Here is an 18,460-nt window from a genome sequence, read left to right as displayed (position 1 = left end):
ATATATTTGGTTTCTTGGGAAACTTAGGATGCCCACTAGAATCTAAAATGAGATGACCTGGGTCTGAGCCTGACTTTCTGATTCCAATAGATTGCCTTTGCTAAGCTTTTCTCATTTCTGTTTGAATAAAACCTGCTCCTGTCTGGTACTGAAGGTATTTCTCTTAGTTGTGCATAAGACACATCATCATCTTGGGAAATCTTAACAGATAAAAGAAAAAAAAACTTTACAGACAAATAGGCTTCATAAAAAGAGTTTAATCATAAAATGTTTGTTTTACATTTTTCAACCTGCATTTTACTGTTAAGATTTCGAGACTACGTTTTAGACAGGTACCTTGTTCACGCCCCTCCCTCACCTGCACGATTGATAACACCCGTAGCAGTCACGTGTTTGATTAGCCTTAATTAGGACTAGACCTCACGCACTCAACCGTTAAAACTACCTGCGCGGAGGAGAGTGGTGCGTTTGCGGCACACTGCTGAGGCAATCTGCCTGCGTGCGGTGCTTTTTCTTCGTTCCAATGGCGTGTAGTGAGAGCGGGGTCGGTAGGATTTTACTGTGTTTAGGACTTTTTGTGGTTGTTAGTTCGTTTTGCCGTTGTGCCACACTGACGAGGCTCAAGGCACTGGATAAATCAAGAGAAAACTCGACGCTTAGCCAAGGTCAAAGTAAAGGGAGTGGTCTGCGCCATGGTAGACTCTACGTTGGGCAAAATCCTCTGCAAGGTGCTAAACACAAAGGAACCAAGACCACAAAGAACCTCCTGGATATTGACAGTGATTATCAAGCAGATATGGGTATGTAAAGTTGTGCACAAAATAGACTACAAAAATTTATCATCACTTTTAAGACTGTTGACCTGTTTGACCTGTAGGCTTTTAACTGAATCTGTGTGCATCATTGTTAAAACAGTTATATAATGGCATTGTTTTTATATATTTAACTTAGACAAATCCTTGTTTTTAATAGGCTGGCCAGAGCTCAAGCAACCTAAAGGGCAGCATGAAGAATTTTTAAAACCGTGGCCAGACGATGCAACAGTGGAACGTCTCCTTAAAATGGAACCAAAGGTTGAATGTACAGGAGACTCCATGAAGCTTCAAGTCCAGGATGCTGCTTCTACCCCTGGATCTCTGTTCTTTGTGGACAGGGGTAAGTTTTCACTTTCCAGCGGGGTCATGCATTTACTACCATTTACTACAACATTTAAAGTATGCAGAGCAGTTTTATGTAATTATTTGAATTCCTATTTTCTGTTAAATTGAATCCCTCAGGAAGTCGCCTGTCTCCTCTTCCTCTGTCAAAGTTGCCACCAAGCTGTGGTTACACCATCAGGTCAACACGGAGAGATTTGGTCTTAGTTGCGCCCTATGATGGTTGCTTTGTTGCTCTTGAGGTGGGATACTTTATTCTGAAAGCACTGCGCACTTGAAGCATTTACATGTGCACCCCTGTGACTTTTTTTTTTTTATTGCTGGTTTCAGGAGGACAGCTATGTTCTCCCATTGCGCTGGTGGGGAGTACCAGTGAGGATGTCGTGCCCTGTGATGAGGCCGTCTTCACCTAACCCTCCGATGGTCACCTGCCATGCTAAGGGCATGGTTGTGAAAACAGAATGGACGGTGTCTGTCTCTAAAATTAAAGTAAATTGTACGTTTTTGCTCTTATTTTTTTTTTTTTTTTAAATGAGAATTTCTAAAGCTTAGTAGAGGCATAACATGTCTGCTGCACTGCCCTGTGAACCTTTCTCACTGACATTTTTATTGCTAAATGTTTAGTCATGCCAGGGCCTTTGTGTTTTGTGTGTGTGCGCGCGTGTGCTTGTCTACTGCTGTCATAATTTAAGTGCCATCTTTGCTTTTCCTGCTATTCCACACAGCACATTACAGACAGTGATACAGCAAAATGTTGGCTGAGTAATGACATTAAGTTGTTCTGGAAAACAATAACTTATTCCAGAGGTCTGAGATATAAGTTTATTATGCGGTTGGTTTATGAACTGTCTTGTCTGTCCCAACTTGTACTCTAATCTCTTTTATTTAGTTGTTATTGTAATTTTTACTTTGAATTCCATAATGCCTGCAAGTAGTGCTATGCCCATAATTTTGTCTAATTTTCTTATCCTTAAATGACGGGCCTAAACTCACTCAGCTTTATAGTCAGTGTAGCAGTATAGTAGGTCCTGGCTGTGGGAATTGGTTTGAGGCATTGATGTGTTTCATTTTTTCAGTGATTTATTTGGAGTCTTTTTTTTTTTATAGCTTCCTGCTGATATGATTAATTTTGTTTTGTGTAAAGTGTGCATAGAATTAATATATTTTTCCTTCACAGTGAATGGTAACTGGGAGCCACTGATGAAGGCTGCACCCAGATGTGGGTTCAGTGTAATTGAACATCCTGAGGGTGTAGTCATCTCTGTTCACTATGCACCCTGCCTGGAGGCAAAGGTACAGTACTATTTCTTTGTAAAAATTTCCACTCTTTATAAAACTGTTTAGTGTAACCTATAAACATTTTGTTCCAGGATGGCATGTACACCCTTGAACTGGCTGGAGAAGGAGAAACTAAGATTTCATGTCCATCACTGTCAGAAGCTCAATCTGAAACCACAAAAGTTCCTGCAAAGGGTCCAAAACAGCCAGCTGAAACCCCAAGTCGTCAGTCTGCTGTTCCCCAGGCCCCAGGTTTTCCTCAGTATCCAGAGGTACTTAGCAAGAAACCAGACGAACGGCCAAAGGATATCATTCAACCTCAGTTACCTTACTATCCTTTTTACCCCCATTATTTCTACCCTTATCAAGTCACAAAAGCTCCACCTACTGTACAGACACTCCCATTTCCTGTAACTAAGAAAAATGAACTGCAATCCCAGCAAACTGTCTATCCTTCAAATCTGCCAGTGGCCCCTGAGGGACAAGTGCCCCAGCCACTCATTCCATTTTACCAATGGCCAGTCCAACCTGAAAAAGTGCCTGTTGAAAAAGAACCTCCTGTGCAGCCCCCAGCCACCCAACCACCTAATCGTAAAGTGAATGGCCCTTTTTACACTTATCCATACTATTTGAAGCCCCTTAGCCCTGATGTGCCTCCTGCACTCAGGCCTGAACTGAAACCTAAACCTACATCTCCCCCATTTATTCAAGCCACCCAGGGCCAAAGGCAGCTACCTTACTACCCTTTTCCGTATTATCCTAAATTACCTAAACCTGAAACTCCCTCTACCCAGGCACCAGTAACTAAACCACCGCCACATAAGTGGGATCAACATGTACTTCCATATCCATTTATCCCCTCATCTGGACCCCCTCAGAAACCTTTAGGACCACCTGCAAGCCAGCCTGGGGGCCAAGAACAGAAACCCTTTATTCCATTTTATATTTACCCTCAACCACCAGCTTCTGGATATTCCCAAGTAGAACAGCCATCTCCTGAAAAACCATTACCTGAAAAGACTGTGCCACCAGAACCCACAGTTCCTCAGAAACCTCAGGGACAAATTTACCCGCCATTCTACCAATATCCATTTTACCCTCCGTTTTTGCCTCAAGGTCCTTATCAGACACAGTTGCCACCCACACAGCAAACCCCTACACCAGCTCCAAAGGGCCAAATACAACAACTTCCTAGTCCATTGCAACCCGAAATATCTAAACCCCAAGTCCCTGGACACTTGTCACCCAGCAAACCAGCTCCAGAGAGCAAAGGGCCACCACAGCCTGAAGACCCGCGAGGTCAGGTACACCAATATCCCTACCCTCTCTATCCTCAGCCAGACCCAGGTAAACATCTGGCCTCTGTCCAACAACCTGAAGCCCCTTGGGGTCAAGTGCATCCAATGCCCTACCCCTACTACTTCTACCTGCAGCCAGAGCCTGAAAAACAGCCAGCTGAGAAGCCAGTGCATAAACCTTCTCACCCACAACAACCATCAAAGATACCAGGTGCTGGAACAAATGGTGCTAAAACACCCACTGGAAAGCCTGTCCCAAGTGAGCAGCCTCCAGGTGTCACACCACCAGATGGCCAGATCTATAACGGTTTTAACCTGTTCTACCCACAGCAGCCCCAGCACCCTCAGCCTATAACATTACCCCCTACTACCTCCATGCTGCAGCCACAACAGGTTGCCATCACACAACCTGCTACTGGTGGTATAGTCCCACAAGGCCCTCAACCAGCCCCTCCATATATGCCCCCTTTGTACTGCCCTCAGTTTTGCCCATCTGGATTTTCTAATTGCTGTCCACAAATTGCTTTTCATCAACATCACCATCATATTGTTCCAGCTGGACGTGGCAGTAAAGATACTCCAGTCTATCCGCAACTGTCATTCCTTCCTTCACTGGCACAGTTTGGGTTCGGTTATGGCTTGGGCACCGCTCCCCTTCCTCAAGAGCCAACTGAAGCAACAGCACAAGCTTTCACCTATGCACCCATTTCACTGCAGCCCCTCCCACCTGCAAATGAAAAGCAGCCATATCTCCTGCCACCAGATGGCAACCCTGCTGAACAAACGAGAAGTACTATCAGGAAGCCTACAAGTCCTGAACCACCAGTTTATCCCTATTTTATACCCAATTCACTATATCCTAAATGGCCATTTCTACCACAAAACGAGAAAGTACAAAATTTACCGCAAAGCCAATCAGCAGCTCACTACAATGTTCCGTCCAATCCTCAGGCTCCAGTGGTGCAATATGAGCCGTATTACATACAGTCCCCAGAGCAGCAAATGAGCAAACTGTCACCTGGGGACATGAACAATCCCTCTGGGCCTAAATTCATGTCTTATCTCAGCCAATATCAGCAACAGGAGCATGTACCAAACCAGCAACGTGAATGGAGAGCCAAGAACCTACAGCCATCAAACACAAAGCCACACAAAGAATCTGAAAGGCTGACACATTCTAAAGTCCAAAGTGAACTCAAACATGTTATGGTCCCTTACTACATGCTTCAAGACGATCAAGCTCCTGCTGATAACTCCTCACAACCACAGGTGTTTTTGAGTGGCTCAGAGAAGTCCACCCAACATGAACAGACTGACCATCCCTCTTCTGAGCCAAAGAGTTTTGTGCTGCTAAAGCATGGCCTGCCAGGTAGGGAGCTTAACAGTTTTGATGACTCTCCTTTGCCTTTCAGAGATCTGGTTCGTGACACAAACTTCCTGTCACAAAATGTTGCTAAACCTCACAGCCGTAAACCATCACATTCTCAGAATTTAAAACCCCTGCATCCCAAATGGCAGGGGGAAATGTCCGGTCCTTTACCTGGTAATATCGACTACATGCCGAGACCTGGTGATAAATCAGAAAGTTTGACATTGCATGCCTTTGCTTCGGATCACCCTCATTTTGTGCCTTTGCCCCAGGACCCTTCTGTTAGTGCAGTACATTTAAGGCCTGAATTCCCTGAGTCATTGAAAGATATGTGGAAGCCCATTACACCTCTAGGCACCCACCGAAGGATTCCAGCCCACGTTCCTGGAAAGGCATTTCAACGATCGAGCTCTGCAGCAGACCACCAGGCAAATGGTGTGTTGTTATTTTTTATTTTTTTTATTTTAAGAAAATGTCTTGAAGTCTTTTGAACTAATGTTCTTATCTCTTACAGGATGGAATCAACCCATCCATGGAGAGGGTGGAAATCTGAAGCAGAAATGAGTTGCCTTTAGTGTCAATAATTAAAAAAATGAAAACAGAACCTGAGCTGGCTTTTTTCCTCCCAGAAGATTGGAATTAGTTTTTGTCTGCAAGTGTCTGGCGAACAAAATCTGTAAAATGGGTGTAAAAGATTTGCTACAGACATCAGTATCTCTTTTGGCATCGGCAGTAAAGAACGGCTTTTTTCCCTTTTAAGCTAATTTCAAAGTTGATGGTTTAGTCAGTACTTGTTGGCATTATATCCGCTTTTTAGACCCAAAAGGTGCATTGCCCTTGTTGAACTTATTTGTTTTGCTTATTTTGCTTTACCATGAACTGGTGCTTACTGAACATTGACCCATTCATGTAAATACACTTAGTAAGATTTACCCATTCATCAACAGTGGCCTCTGTGCGTGCAGCCCTAAAATCTTTGCACCTGCTCTTGAAATTTTAAATTCTTTGAAACTTTAACGTTTCACTGTTTCACACAGTATTTTATATTTATAGCCTAAAATGGTAAAAGGTATAATGTTTTTTTTTCTTGACTGTTGGGTCTAGCAAAAAATGTCTAATTTGGTCTAATTACTTATATTTAGTGCCTACCAGATACTTAAATGTGTTTTCTAACCCATGAACTGCTCCTACAACCTGACCTTTGGATGTTAGTTTTTCTACAACTGCTAAAAGGCATTTCTCAATACTGAGTCCTCTTTTTTTTTTAAACCCTTCAGTAAGAACAACAGCAGTCAGTGTGGACTAAACTGGATCACTTTTGATTTGCTTTGACTTGAAATGCATACGTCAGGGACAATTCAGTGGTTTTCACATTCAAACTCATCCACCACCAAGACATTTGTGTATTTACATGTGCATTTTAAAAACTTAAATTTAAATTCAAAACTAAATTAGATACAATTTACTACATAGGTATAAGGAATAAACTATCTCAACAGACAGATTTGCTTGAATTGTCCGCCTTCCATTGAGGCATGTGTTCAGACGACACTCAGGTGGATTTGATTGTCTCATCAGAGGCTCTTTCAAATGTTATAAGGTCGTGCATCAAGTTTCCAGCACGTCATTACTGTTTCAGCAGCAAATTACAGGTGATAGTAGGAAAAATGGCATCAGAACATCAGGAGTGAAAGTGTCAGAAGTCAAATTGTTATTCTAAGCAAAGAGGGGCTTTCTCAGCATCAAATCATGGCTAAAAGCTTCTGAAGGGGCACTGTATGGAAGTCTTAGACTCCAAGGCACCATCAGGCAGACCAAAAGTGACCACACCATTAGAAGATCAATACATCACGCTTAGTTCCCTGAGAGACAGAAAAGCATGGGCTTCATCACAAATGCAGAATTTGATAAATAAAGAATGCAAAACTCCAATCAGCACAAGTAGTGTCAAAAGAAAGATGACTTGTAGTGGTCTCAGAGGACGAGAGGCAAGAGGGGGAAACAAGGCCAAACTCTTGGCAGTAACATAAAGGTGTATTCAAGGAGATGAACAGGAGAGAAAATGATACCACCGTGAAACATAGTGGTGGGAATATTCAAATGTGGGCATGTGTTTTACCTCCTCTGGAGGTGGACACCTGAATTGTATAACTATATATACACATCTGGAGTTTGCCCAGTGTGCGCAGTTTGCCAGTTTTCATCACTACAATTGATCATCCCATTTCATACAATATTTCGAGGTCTTTTCTAAGCGTATCTAAAGTAAGATGTCCAGCTCTTAAACAATCATCCAATTTACTTTTAAATTTGTACGTTGGATTATCCTATGACATATCAGCTTATGCCATCTCACATTTGTAGGTGCATGGTATTATCAATCCACCTGAGCAATATATTTTTCCTGGCAGCAGAAGAGCCCGGAACAGTCTTTAATATGTCAGTAAAATAGTGTTTGAAATGCTAAACTGTTTTGAACTCTTGTGCCATGAAGGACAAAACGTAAGTAACAGATACTCTTTTGCAGCGGCTGTATTAGTAGAAATGTCAGTGGGTTCACGGGAATGTCATTGGCATGGGTCAACATGATCAGCAAACAGCACTGTGTTTTGCAATCGCCCTTAAAGATGTGGCATGAATGATTAAATGCATTTGGTTCATTGAAAGTTCTGTATAGAGGGGTTATCAGTGTGTCCTCCTCAAACCTGTCATGTCATGTAAGGCGCTTTGCCTTACATGACTCTCAGTCCTTCAATGGCCACGTGTTTCAGTTCATATTAAAGAATGTGATGACCAAAAAGTAAGCACACAAAAAGTTTGGACTTGAGAGATTTATTCAGCAACATGAAATCTTTATAATGCATTTTACAGATATTTCAAGAGCTGTTTTACAATACATTATGCTCCACTGACAATTTCAAACAATGGATTATTCCTCCTTTGCAGGAAATGTAATAGTATTACATCTGTCTACCCCAGCACATCTTCATGTGTCAATTAAAATTACGCTAGCACTAGTGTAGCCAAAGGCAGCAAATATAGAGAGTCTGTGGGACCTGTTTAGTCGAAGAATCTGATCCTTCCTGGGCATACTGGCACAAGAAGAACAGGTTCTGTTTGAGCCGCAGGGGTGTCACCTGCTGGAGGGGCTGGTGCAGCAGCTACATCTCTCTTAAACACAAAAACAGGGACCTCCCTGCTGGTTGAGGCATCTGAGGCTGATGCAGGGTCAGCAGCTGGAGCGGGATCAGCAGCAGGTACAGCAGTTGCAGCAGCATCGACCACTACTACTACAGGTACAGTTTCAGTTGACTCGGCTGATTCTGCCGACAGGAGGCCACTTAGATGAGGGTCGTGGTGAGAGGTCAGCCTATGGTGTCTTAGACCGTGCTTGTGTGACAGGCTGCCTGCGTGTACATGGACCAGTGGTGGCAAGGCAGGAGCAGCAGCTACAGTGTTGTTGGCATCTATAGCAGGTGCCTGAAAAATCATATGCATCAAGAGAGGCTTATGCATGTTAAACTTCAAGACATATTAATGGCCATCAAAAAATAATATCGAGGAGTGAAACAGTATTTTACCAGAACAGCAAACATCTTGCAGTCCACTGTGAGAGCAGTTTGAACTCCTTCAGCAATGCAAATACCACGTTCCTGGTAAGGAAAAGAAAAAGTTTTTAAAGGGGAGCTTGTCATATCCCTGTCTTTTTCGATTACCTTATCATCAGGTCTAAAGAGATGTATAAAATACACCATTCCAGTAATAATTTAGAGAACTATTCCCCCATTTCTTTCAAAAATAGGCTGTTCTTGTGGCAAACAAAATTGATGCATTTGCATACTTACAGCCAGGGGGTCATTCAGGGGCACACAGCTGTCATCAGTGCAATTAGCCTCAACTATGATAAATTCTGCTGAGTATCTTGGGCCACCAGACACAATCTGAAACAAAGGAAGTATTGGTGTACTGAGAGACACTAATTAAATGTGCAGGTGCATTAAATCCTGTAAAATTCTTGCACTTCATCTGAACAGATTATGCTTAAGCCCACCTGTGATGACACCCTTCCAACCTCCAGAACAGCGTAAGATTCATTCACAGTAATGTTGTTAAAGGTTGCCAGAGAGGCATGGACAAAGTCCAGCGCTGCAGTATCATTTAGGGGAAGGAGGGTTGAACAGCCCAAGCACAGATCCTCTTTCGATTCTGTATGTCAGTAAACAAAAAAGACACACGCAAGTTTTTGTGTGTAGGGTTGTAAGTGTGTGTGTTCATATGGTTTAGTGAGTAATCAGGAAGTTTTACCCTCTGTTTTACACTTGAATGCGGTGACAGTCAGAGCTCCTCCAACCTTCTTCAGCACCACGTCACAGTCTCCTTCCACTGCCTGATTGAAGACAAAGAATCAGATCAGTCCAAACAGCATAACAATCTTCTGTTCTATTCCAGTGATATCCTAAAATTATCATCTTTATAGTTTGTTGAATTTCTGTAGCTCAGGTATCAGGTATCTTGCTGTGCAGTCTCACCGTCTTTGCTTTGGGTCTGACTGTGCAGTTGGCAACAGGTGTGGGGTCCAACACATGACACTCTGTCTCCAGCAGGTCGATTTCCAGGACATACGTGTCATCTCCATCAGGCTAAGGAGACATAAAATCAAACACTATTTATCTTCTTCTTTCATCAGAGAAAAAAAAATTGTCTTCATATTTGCATGGATGAACATGTATATGTAGTTTCTGACACTGAAAAACAGAGCTAATCTTTTCTGAAACGTATGCATGCAGAGGGATCAAGCAACAACTGAATATTCTTGAATGGATCATGTCTCAATTTGGGTGCTGACAGCATCAAATAACACAATGGAAAGACAGAAAGAAAGAAAGAATATATTCTATTTAAGATGAGCAACAACTAAGGGAAGTGAGGAGGTATTTATAACAAAATGTGCTTTTTCTGAAATTATTCCGTTTTACTTGCAATAGCTTTATGTTTTAGCCATTTGTTATATATGTTTTTTTTTTTTTTTTACCACATTTCTTCTCCTGTCAGCTTAATTCAGTCGCACATTCTTGATACAGTTCACATTTTAATCACAAGTATGTGATCATATTGTCCAGTGGTATAGATGAAATGTACATATGAAATTTTTTGTTGTGTAGAACATTTTATGTTCCCACCTCCAAGCTGATAGAAAAACAGGTCACTACCTGTGTGTCTCTGCCTATAACTGCACTAGCATCTACTTGCTGACTTACCTTGGAGAGGATCTTAATATCCTCGATCCTATTCAGTGCATACTTGTAGCCGTGAGTGTGCTGACCATTGAGGTAATCCTGTGCCACCAGAGCAGCCTCCTCTGCCTCAGGGGAGTCACACAGAGGCCGTCTCACATTGACCTGAGCCCATGCCCCCACCAGTAGTCCCAGAACCACAGTGATGCTCAGTAGGTTCATTTCTCTGAGAGATGCAAGAGGTACCGGAGCAGTGGAGCAAATAAGGATAAGGAGGAGAGGCAGAACTCATGCAGTGTGTGGTGTATATATCCTGTACTTTAAACGGGAAAACAGAGCCAAGTTAAACACAATCATCATCCCTCCTGACTCTGCGTCACACGTGGGTTGGACTCTGTCTTAGGACTGCTGCCAAAACAAATGTAAGTTGACAAAGTCAAGTTTAGAGTTTAAATCAGTGATATTTCACTGTCCTTTTCTTTTTTCTTAATTTTTTTTTTTTTTTTTAGTGAGACATCTGCAAACATCTCTATCATTTGATGGCTGCCCCCCCCCCCCCCCCCCAACGCCAATCAGGCAAAAATGTTCCTTGAATTAAATATAAAAATGTGTGAGGAGCTTTATGTTCGAACACCTGTATTGTGTAACCATCTCTGGCTGTCCACAGAGGTCAGTGAGAGTGATCAGCCACAGAACAGGGCCCCACTGTCTGCAGTGATTCAGTTCCTTGCTCAATGACAGTTCATCAGAGAGGATGTTTGGCACTTTTTGCTGCCGCCCACATGTTTGCTCTGCATTGGACTGCACAATACACTTGTGTCACTCCAGGTCAGGACCAGGCTACAAACAGAGACACTGATGAGAGGATTACTAGTAAAAAGCAGTTTGTTTCAAACAGACGTCAGAAATAGAGCACCGACAACTCTGTTTTTCTCATTATCTTTTTTATTGCATTGTTGTATTGTCCAGAAGTTTTTTTTCATAGAGGCTTTTTCTCTCACGGCAGTGTTATTTAAATCTCCCTAGAATTCCACTATGACTTCTCTACATGGAAGTTGCATCACACTGCAAAAGAGTGAAGCATTAAGACATCTGTAGTGGATGTTTAACATTGATTTTTATGACACTAATTCTACTGATTTTAATCCCACATGTCCTGGTTATAAATGATAAATTAGAAGAAAACAGGAAGAAAACAGTGGAGAAAAAAACATCCTCAACACTCTTCCTCCATGGCTTAATTAGGACTTATTTGCAAGTTCAACATGAAGGACCAAATGGCAGTTTTCATAAATAAATACAAGCTGTTTGTTTGCTTCTACATTAAGTTTTGAGTGTAGCATAGTCAGATTTAAAACTGAGAAGATGCCAAATACTTTTGGCTCCCGGTAAGAAAACACTAATTCAGAAAAAGCAGAAAATGAAAGAACTGAATATTTCAAGTGAACACAACAACAAACAGTTCCAGCTCCAATGCCAAACATCCAAAGGCACTGCTGTCTGGCTTTAAATACTTTCTGAAAGAATCTTGCTGCCCTTCACCCTTACCTGTGAGTTACAGAATTGATTGTAAGATTCTACTACTTGTTTTTAAACTCCCTATGAGCTTGATCACTGTTTGAGATCTTCTGTCAGAGCCCTAAGTCTCCACTTGTCACTAAAGGTGACTGGGCCTTTGCTGTTAGGGCCCCTCAGCTCTGGTACTCCCTGCCTGAGAATCTCAGTCAGGGAAATTATTAAATCTCAATTTTATCTAATGTTGAAATGGTTTTGATTATTTATGTTGTTTAAAATTCACGTGTAAAATTCATTATTTATTATTATACTTTGGGCTGTCCGTTTATTATTTTTATTCCATGTTTTTTTTAAAGTAAAGCACTTCGTACCTCTGGTTTGGAAAGTGATTTATTTTTTGTTTATTGTCCTGAATCCGCTCCTCGTTCTTATTAAAATCTGATTGGTCGGCGCCATGATGACGCATTCCACACGCGACGCTCCCAGTGTGCAGCGGTTTGTATACATGCTGCTGAGAGCCCCGCAGGTTTAGCCGGTCAGAAAGTACATAAATTCTCCAGAAGGTAGACATGGAAGGCGTTTATCAGGCAAGAGCTCATTTCCGCTCCGAGGTTTCAATGAGGCAAACGAGGCAGTAACGGTGAGGCACAGTGTTCATGTCTCACTCCCCTCCCTCCCTCCCCGTTTTCCAGTGTCTGTAAACCGAGCTATGTTAGCTAGTTTAGCCGGGGGGCTTTGCTTGGAAACACTTGTCGAGAAGATACTAAGCCAGGCTGGTCCAAACCGCGAGCCATCTGTGGTGTGACAGGCTGGAGGAAGTCGAGTTTTAGTTATAGTTTTTTAACTTTGCCTTGTGGGACTCTGTGGGACTCGTAGTAAGGTCTTGCACTGCTGTGCACAGCTTTGACATCTTCTGAAAATGCTTTAGGTTGTTTGAAGCTCTTACTTATAAAGTAGCAATACAAGGTTATAAAAAACCAGAAGTCCTGCATTCAAACTCAAGTTCTGAGTTCAATTACATTCCACCACTGTCTAGTTAACCACTGTATTGTTCAGCCATAACCTTCATGTATAACAATGAAAGCTCATCAAAATTCAGAAAAAAACGTTTTGTAACTTTTTAAAAAAGTGAGATGAACACGTTTGGGAGCTCTGCATGTAACAACCCATCCATCCTGTATTGCAGCAGATGCTCAGACTGTGTATTACTGATAATTACACCTGAAGCAGGCATTAGAGGTAGTGGATCATGGTGTGGAAACTGATTATATTTTTGTCACAAAGAATACAAAATAAAGTCCAGATTCAGCACTGCTTCATATGAGCTTTCTGACTCACACCTGCCATTTCCACCGCTGTAAGGACACCTGCAACTCTGTGTTCTCATGTGACCCTCTGTCCATCTCTCCCAGATGAACCGAACACAGAGCCAGCAGAGCAAAGCAAATTACCTCAAGAGGAGGAAGGAGTTCATGTCTTCAGTCAAGGGAGTTTCTCATCTGTCCAGGCGAGCCAAGAGACGCTTGTGCTGCAAATTACAGCTTTGGATGTGGAGGAAGCGGAGAGAGAAATGCAGTTTTGGGATTTTCAGAGCAAAGAAGAGAGCTTGGGGGATCAGCTCTGGCTCCGGCAGCTGCCTCAGTTTAAAAGTGCAATCACAGAAGAATAACAGGAAAGTTCCAACGTACCACACACTAAACATAGAAAACTCGGAAGCCAGAACTTCAGCTGTTGTGTCACCACTTGGATGCGATGATGGAGCATCAGAGGACACACGTAGAGGGCAGGATTGCCTGCTGGAGCCACATGAATCCATCAGTCTGTCAGAAACTTGCACTGCCTCCAGCTCGTTGCAGAAGCAGGTTACAGACACAGATGTTGCTGCGGGTGCCATCACTCAAGCCACGTCTGCTCAAAGAGCAGAAACCTTCGGACAGTTCTGTGATACTGCTGAAACTGAAACTTCTTCAAAACGTTCTCATACTTTAAAACCCCCGCTGAGTGCAGATGGTGAAGCATGTGGAGGGATTACAAGGTTTAAGGTACCAAGGGCAATGATACTACCTCAAAGGCTCGAAGTCAACTGCCAATCAGGGCAACATACTACTGTCACTCTATTTCGGGACCAGCTTCCAGACAGAGATACTGACACTGAGAGATTCACCTGTAAAAAGTTCTCCCAACCTGATGTCAGTCTTAAAGCACTGACTAAGGACATTCATGGTAGATCTTATTTCACATTTATCATTTTTGTACCTCTATTTTTGGCTTTACGTTTTAGTCTTTCATAGCTGTTTGAGATTACAATGTTTCCATGTTTCTCTAGACTTCCTTGATAACTTCTACCGGATATATGGAAGTTTCATCCCGCTACAAAAGAGAGACGTGTTGGCACACCTGAAGAGGACGTTTAACACTGATTTCAGTGACAGGTAAATCTAAATTTGACTGTCCTTCAGTCATGTTGAGTCATATGATTCTCTCTATTTGCATGGAAGTTTTCTGGACTTTTTTAGGTGCAGTGTTTTAAAGGTCGTGTGTTTGCCGGTGGAGCAGTCACATTGAAATGAAATGATTTTATTCTTGGACCAATTGTTTTTATGTTTTCCAACCTCTGCAGGAAAAATGTCATCTTCTCAGAGGTTACCAGATACAGAGCTGCGACTGTTCAGAAACCTGTTCCCTCCTTCCAGGTGGTCTACAAGAAACACACACTGACGCTGGATGATTTGTCGACACTGGCAGATCAGAACTGGCTCAACGACCAGGTTATTATCTAACACACCAGATTTCCAGAATTTACTGATATTTAGTTGAATCCATTCTTCTCTTTATCTGTACAATGTTTCCTGTGCCATTGGCTGCCACACAACCACAAAGTAGGATATTTTCACCCACATGCTTAAACGCTGCTTTTCAACGAACGCTGCTTTTTTTTTTAAGTTTTTCTTTAAGTTTTGGTGATTGTGGCCTAAATTTCTAACTTTATCTGCACAGTGGACGGTGCACCATCACTCTTTTGTCAGTTAAACTTTTATCTTTCTGCCCAGCAGATGTGCAGTTTTATCTTTCTTCGCCTTCCAGATCCTGTCTTGAGTTCCACAGTCCCCCTAACTTCCATTTCTTGATGACATTTTGAACAGTTAAAACTTCAAGCTGGAAGCACTTAGATATCTTTTTATAGCCTTTCCCTGCTTTGTAGGCATCAGTTAGCTCCATGTTCAGATCCTCGGTCAGTTGCTTAAAAGGAGCCCATGGTTTGTTGAGTATTACCACACAGTTTGAGGAGTCAGAGAATCATCAGGGGTCGTATTCCCTTCTTTTCATTTAAACAACTAACTTAAACATTTGCCTGGGAGTGAACAAACCTTTGCTTCCAACTGTATATAAATTTGTTTGTTTCTGCTTTAGGTCATGAACATGTACGGAGAACTGATTGTGGAATCTGCCCGTCACAAGGTAATCTAATGCTATGTACACAGTCTAAGATGCTAGAATATTTTCTTTTAGATTCTAATGTCTGTATGTTAAATGTGCAGCTACTGCAACCGGTAGTTGGCTGAGCTTAGCATACAGACTTGATAACGGGGAAACAGCTAAGGTGGCTCAGTCCAACAAAAAAAAATCTGCCTAGCAGCATCTCTGAAGGAAACTAATTAACATGATTCTGATTCCGATTCCGAGAACTTTATTGTCATTCCCTCTACGTTCAGGTACGTATTAGGAAGGAGATTATGTTGCACTAGCTCAGAAGATCACAGTAGAGGTAGAGAAGGAAAACCACAATATGGTACAAGAAAAAATAAACTACCATAAAAATAAGGATAAAAATAACATAAGTAACATGAGTATAAAAGTACAAAAAAAGTTATATATTGTTTGTGAAATCCATATAAAAACTAAAGAGTAAAAATTACATTTTGTTATTTTGCAGGAGATTATTTCTTGGTCAGGTACAGGGACCTCTGTAGGAATCTTGTCCTCACTGTAAGGCTTCCAGGCAACCCAGTGTTTATTTCCCAAAATGTTGAACTATTCCTTTAATTAATCACAGTATTTGCCTATAAGCTTGACTGCGTCACACTCAGAGAATTGTCCTATTTCTTGATCTCATGTATATACAGCTCTTGAAGAACTTTAAGACAATGACAGTTGACAAGAATATTTTTTAAACAAATGCAAACACACAAACCTGCACAGACATGTTTATAAATCTTCCTTGTTTTATAATTGTAGTTTTGTAACTTTTTATTTCCTTCTGTCTTCACTCTTAGGTCCATTTTCTCAACAGTTTCTTCCACCGGCAGCTCATGACTAAAGGATATGAAGGTGTTAAGAGGTGGACAAAGCAGGTAAGGTCTAAGATGGAAGTTCTGTGATTTGTCTGTGTTTATAACATATATTTGCAAAAAAAAAGAGCAAATGAACTTTTAAGTCTTCATCATCAGATTATTATGAGATGACAGTGATTTAAGATTACGGATGCACCGATCCACATTTTTTCACTTCCGATCCAATCCCGATACCTGAATTTGGATATCTGCCGAAGAGATACCCATAAAGGGTAACGTTCTTTTAGACTACCCCTCTCCAAATAAAATAGAAATAAAAAGGGCTACTTGATCTGATCAGCACAAATTAAGTATACTGGCTCTTGTAGCAGCAACAAATCAAGGTTTTTCAAATCTTAAACATCCCGAGGGCCAGAAGCTCACTCACGGTTCATTTTCTTCCTGCTGTACCTAGAAGGGACATAAGTCTGTGAGTAATATGTTGTTGGTGTGTGAATTACCTGTATGACTTACCTGTTATGGTGTCCCGCTTTGGTTTATCGTTTGTGTGAATGGCGAGGTGTCTCATTACTCAGTGTCACACTGAGACGCGCCTCCGTTCAGGAAATCCATTCCACATTTTGCAGCCAGTTAGCAAAGCAGCCCGCAGGGAATCACTTGTGGAGTAATTTCAGCAGACAACATTACAGCACAGAAATGGTTCATGGATCGGAAATCTCTGCAGGTTGGATCGGAAATTTCTGATCGTGAATTATATTGGTATCGGAAATCGATACTGGATCAGATCGGCCCCATCCCTACTTAAGATCTCTCTTGCACAGGTGGATTTGTTTTCTAAGAGTTTGCTATTAGTGCCAATCCACCTGGAGGTTCATTGGTGTCTGGTGACTGCTGACTTTGTCAAGAAAAAGATCTGCCTATATGACTCTCAAGGGAACGCACTCCAGAAGGTCGCAAGGGTAATAACAAATTTTGTGTAAATTTTTGTCACTCTAACAATATACATAAACATTTCAGTCACTCTTCTTGAAGTAATCATAAGTCTGTATTCAAAGAACTTAGTGTATATTTTATGCTTTGCTTAAAATAGAACATCCTGAAATACTTGATGACAGAAGCAAAGGAGAAGCAGCAAACAGCTTTTGAAAATGGTTGGGCAGTGTCATTTGATGAGGTAGGCAGACATTGATGTTTTGTCCTGAAATGAGGGAAGCTGGTGTCTGAGGCCTGGTGCAGGCTGTAAGCATCATCACCTGCAGGAGATTTGCCCAGCAAACTCACTGACACGATGTCTTGTCTCCCCCTGCTGCCTGTTCACAGAAAATCCCACAACAGACCAATAAAAATGACTGTGGAGTTTTTGTCTTGGAGGTAACTGTTTAGCATTCATGACTTCAGTCATTATTGTTTCCTTTTTTTTTTAATCTGTTCACTCATTACATTATACCTCTCTTTTTCTCTCCTTATCAGTACTCTAGACGCCTTGCTCTATCAAAACCCCTGCAGTTTTCACAGGAGGACATACCAAATATACGTAAGAGAATCTACAAAGAGCTCTGCGACTATAAGCTCCATGAAGAGAGCTGATGAGTAACTCAGAGTTGTATGTATTGCTGATGATACGTGCTGCTTCTGATTCAGATATGAGATCAGCAGTCCAAGCTGTGTCTGTGCTGCTCACAGACTTACGATACTGTTAGTGCAAATTTTACACATCATACAGTGTACCAACAGAGCCTTATTGAATTACTGAATCGACTGCCTATTGAAATGGATCTAGTCTGTCATGGTCCATATCCGTGTTACTTTTTTAGCGTTTAAAATCTCTGTACACCTTATTTGACTTTTTTTTAAAGTCTCATCTATCGTTGTCGACTTGTAGTTGGCGATATTTTGCGTTATAGTTTACCTGATGTTTGTTGCACAATAGAAGTATGTATATAATGTTTCAAATAAAATCAAACCCTTTCCAAACATTTCACAAAGTTTATTTTATTTTTTCACCTTACAGACCAGGTGCTGTATGCACTGCATGCTGAATATTCTTTATTCATTTATTTCAGGTTACATATGTTTTTGTAAATACATTATTTCCTAGATTTATACATGTATTTTATTAATCTCCTGCACATTACAACTGTATGTGAGTGTGTCCCTGAACAGTTATAAAATATACACTAAATTAGATAACAGTGCTTCAGAAAAAAAGGTGAAAATTTTTTGGTACAAGAAAAACTCAAATGTGTGGTTTTCAGTATGATAACCAGATAAAATGCACTAATATACTGTAATAAATATGGTACAATATGTAATATTC

At 41.3% G+C, this 18,460-nt stretch overlaps 3 protein-coding genes across 3 annotated transcripts; 2 read left to right on the top strand and 1 right to left on the bottom strand.

The window, feature by feature from the left end:
- The first annotated feature begins 463 nt into the window (after positions 1–463).
- Positions 464–5,655, top strand: LOC121193055 (protein piccolo-like). Its single transcript, XM_041055174.1, has 7 exons — positions 464–800; positions 973–1,155; positions 1,278–1,399; positions 1,488–1,653; positions 2,335–2,450; positions 2,528–5,530; positions 5,617–5,655. The coding sequence occupies exons 1-7, from the start codon at positions 524–526 to the stop codon at positions 5,653–5,655; spliced, it is 3,906 nt and encodes a 1,301-aa protein (XP_040911108.1). The 5' UTR covers positions 464–523.
- Positions 5,656–7,918: 2,263 nt separating this feature from the next.
- On the bottom strand, positions 7,919–10,627 carry ahsg2 (alpha-2-HS-glycoprotein 2). Its single transcript, XM_041055415.1, has 7 exons — positions 10,361–10,627; positions 9,632–9,742; positions 9,408–9,489; positions 9,154–9,308; positions 8,948–9,043; positions 8,684–8,755; positions 7,919–8,582 (listed from the first exon to the last, which is right to left on the bottom strand). The coding sequence occupies exons 1-7, from the start codon at positions 10,556–10,558 to the stop codon at positions 8,163–8,165; spliced, it is 1,134 nt and encodes a 377-aa protein (XP_040911349.1). The 5' UTR covers positions 10,559–10,627; the 3' UTR covers positions 7,919–8,162.
- Positions 10,628–12,334: 1,707 nt separating this feature from the next.
- On the top strand, positions 12,335–18,119 carry LOC121192603 (sentrin-specific protease 3-like). The gene is made up of 10 exons (XM_041054344.1): positions 12,335–12,491; positions 13,264–14,074; positions 14,178–14,283; positions 14,472–14,619; positions 15,263–15,310; positions 16,126–16,203; positions 16,965–17,102; positions 17,234–17,317; positions 17,464–17,514; positions 17,614–18,119. Exons 2-10 carry the CDS (start codon positions 13,264–13,266, stop codon positions 17,728–17,730), a joined length of 1,581 nt encoding a protein of 526 aa, XP_040910278.1. The 5' UTR covers positions 12,335–12,491; the 3' UTR covers positions 17,731–18,119.
- Positions 18,120–18,460: the final 341 nt, after the last annotated feature.

This window comes from Toxotes jaculatrix, chromosome 14, assembly GCF_017976425.1.
Source record: "Toxotes jaculatrix isolate fToxJac2 chromosome 14, fToxJac2.pri, whole genome shotgun sequence".
In the NCBI taxonomy this organism is placed as follows: domain Eukaryota; kingdom Metazoa; phylum Chordata; class Actinopteri; family Toxotidae; genus Toxotes; species Toxotes jaculatrix.
Note: the sequence above shows the minus strand (reverse complement) of the source record. Positions and strands in the feature narration are given on the sequence as shown.

Bases quoted from the DNA above. Each gene is read 5' to 3' on its own strand.
- LOC121192603 (XM_041054344.1), top strand. From the start codon at position 13,264: ATGAACCGAACACAGAGCCAGCAGAGCAAAGCAAATTACCTCAAGAGG. The intron at 14,620-15,262 runs GTTATTATCTAA...TTTCTGCTTTAG, and splicing joins AGAACTGGCTCAACGACCAG to GTCATGAACATGTACGGAGA. The intron at 15,311-16,125 runs GTAATCTAATGC...CTTCACTCTTAG, and splicing joins TGGAATCTGCCCGTCACAAG to GTCCATTTTCTCAACAGTTT.
- LOC121193055 (XM_041055174.1), top strand. From the start codon at position 524: ATGGCGTGTAGTGAGAGCGGGGTCGGTAGGATTTTACTGTGTTTAGGA. The intron at 801-972 runs GTATGTAAAGTT...TGTTTTTAATAG, and splicing joins TGATTATCAAGCAGATATGG to GCTGGCCAGAGCTCAAGCAA. The intron at 1,654-2,334 runs GTACGTTTTTGC...TTTCCTTCACAG, and splicing joins CTCTAAAATTAAAGTAAATT to TGAATGGTAACTGGGAGCCA.
- ahsg2 (XM_041055415.1), bottom strand. From the start codon at position 10,558: ATGAACCTACTGAGCATCACTGTGGTTCTGGGACTACTGGTGGGGGCA. The intron at 9,490-9,631 runs GTGAGACTGCAC...GTCTTCAATCAG, and splicing joins TCAGACCCAAAGCAAAGACG to GCAGTGGAAGGAGACTGTGA. The intron at 9,309-9,407 runs GTAAAACTTCCT...ACTGACATACAG, and splicing joins ATTCAAGTGTAAAACAGAGG to AATCGAAAGAGGATCTGTGC.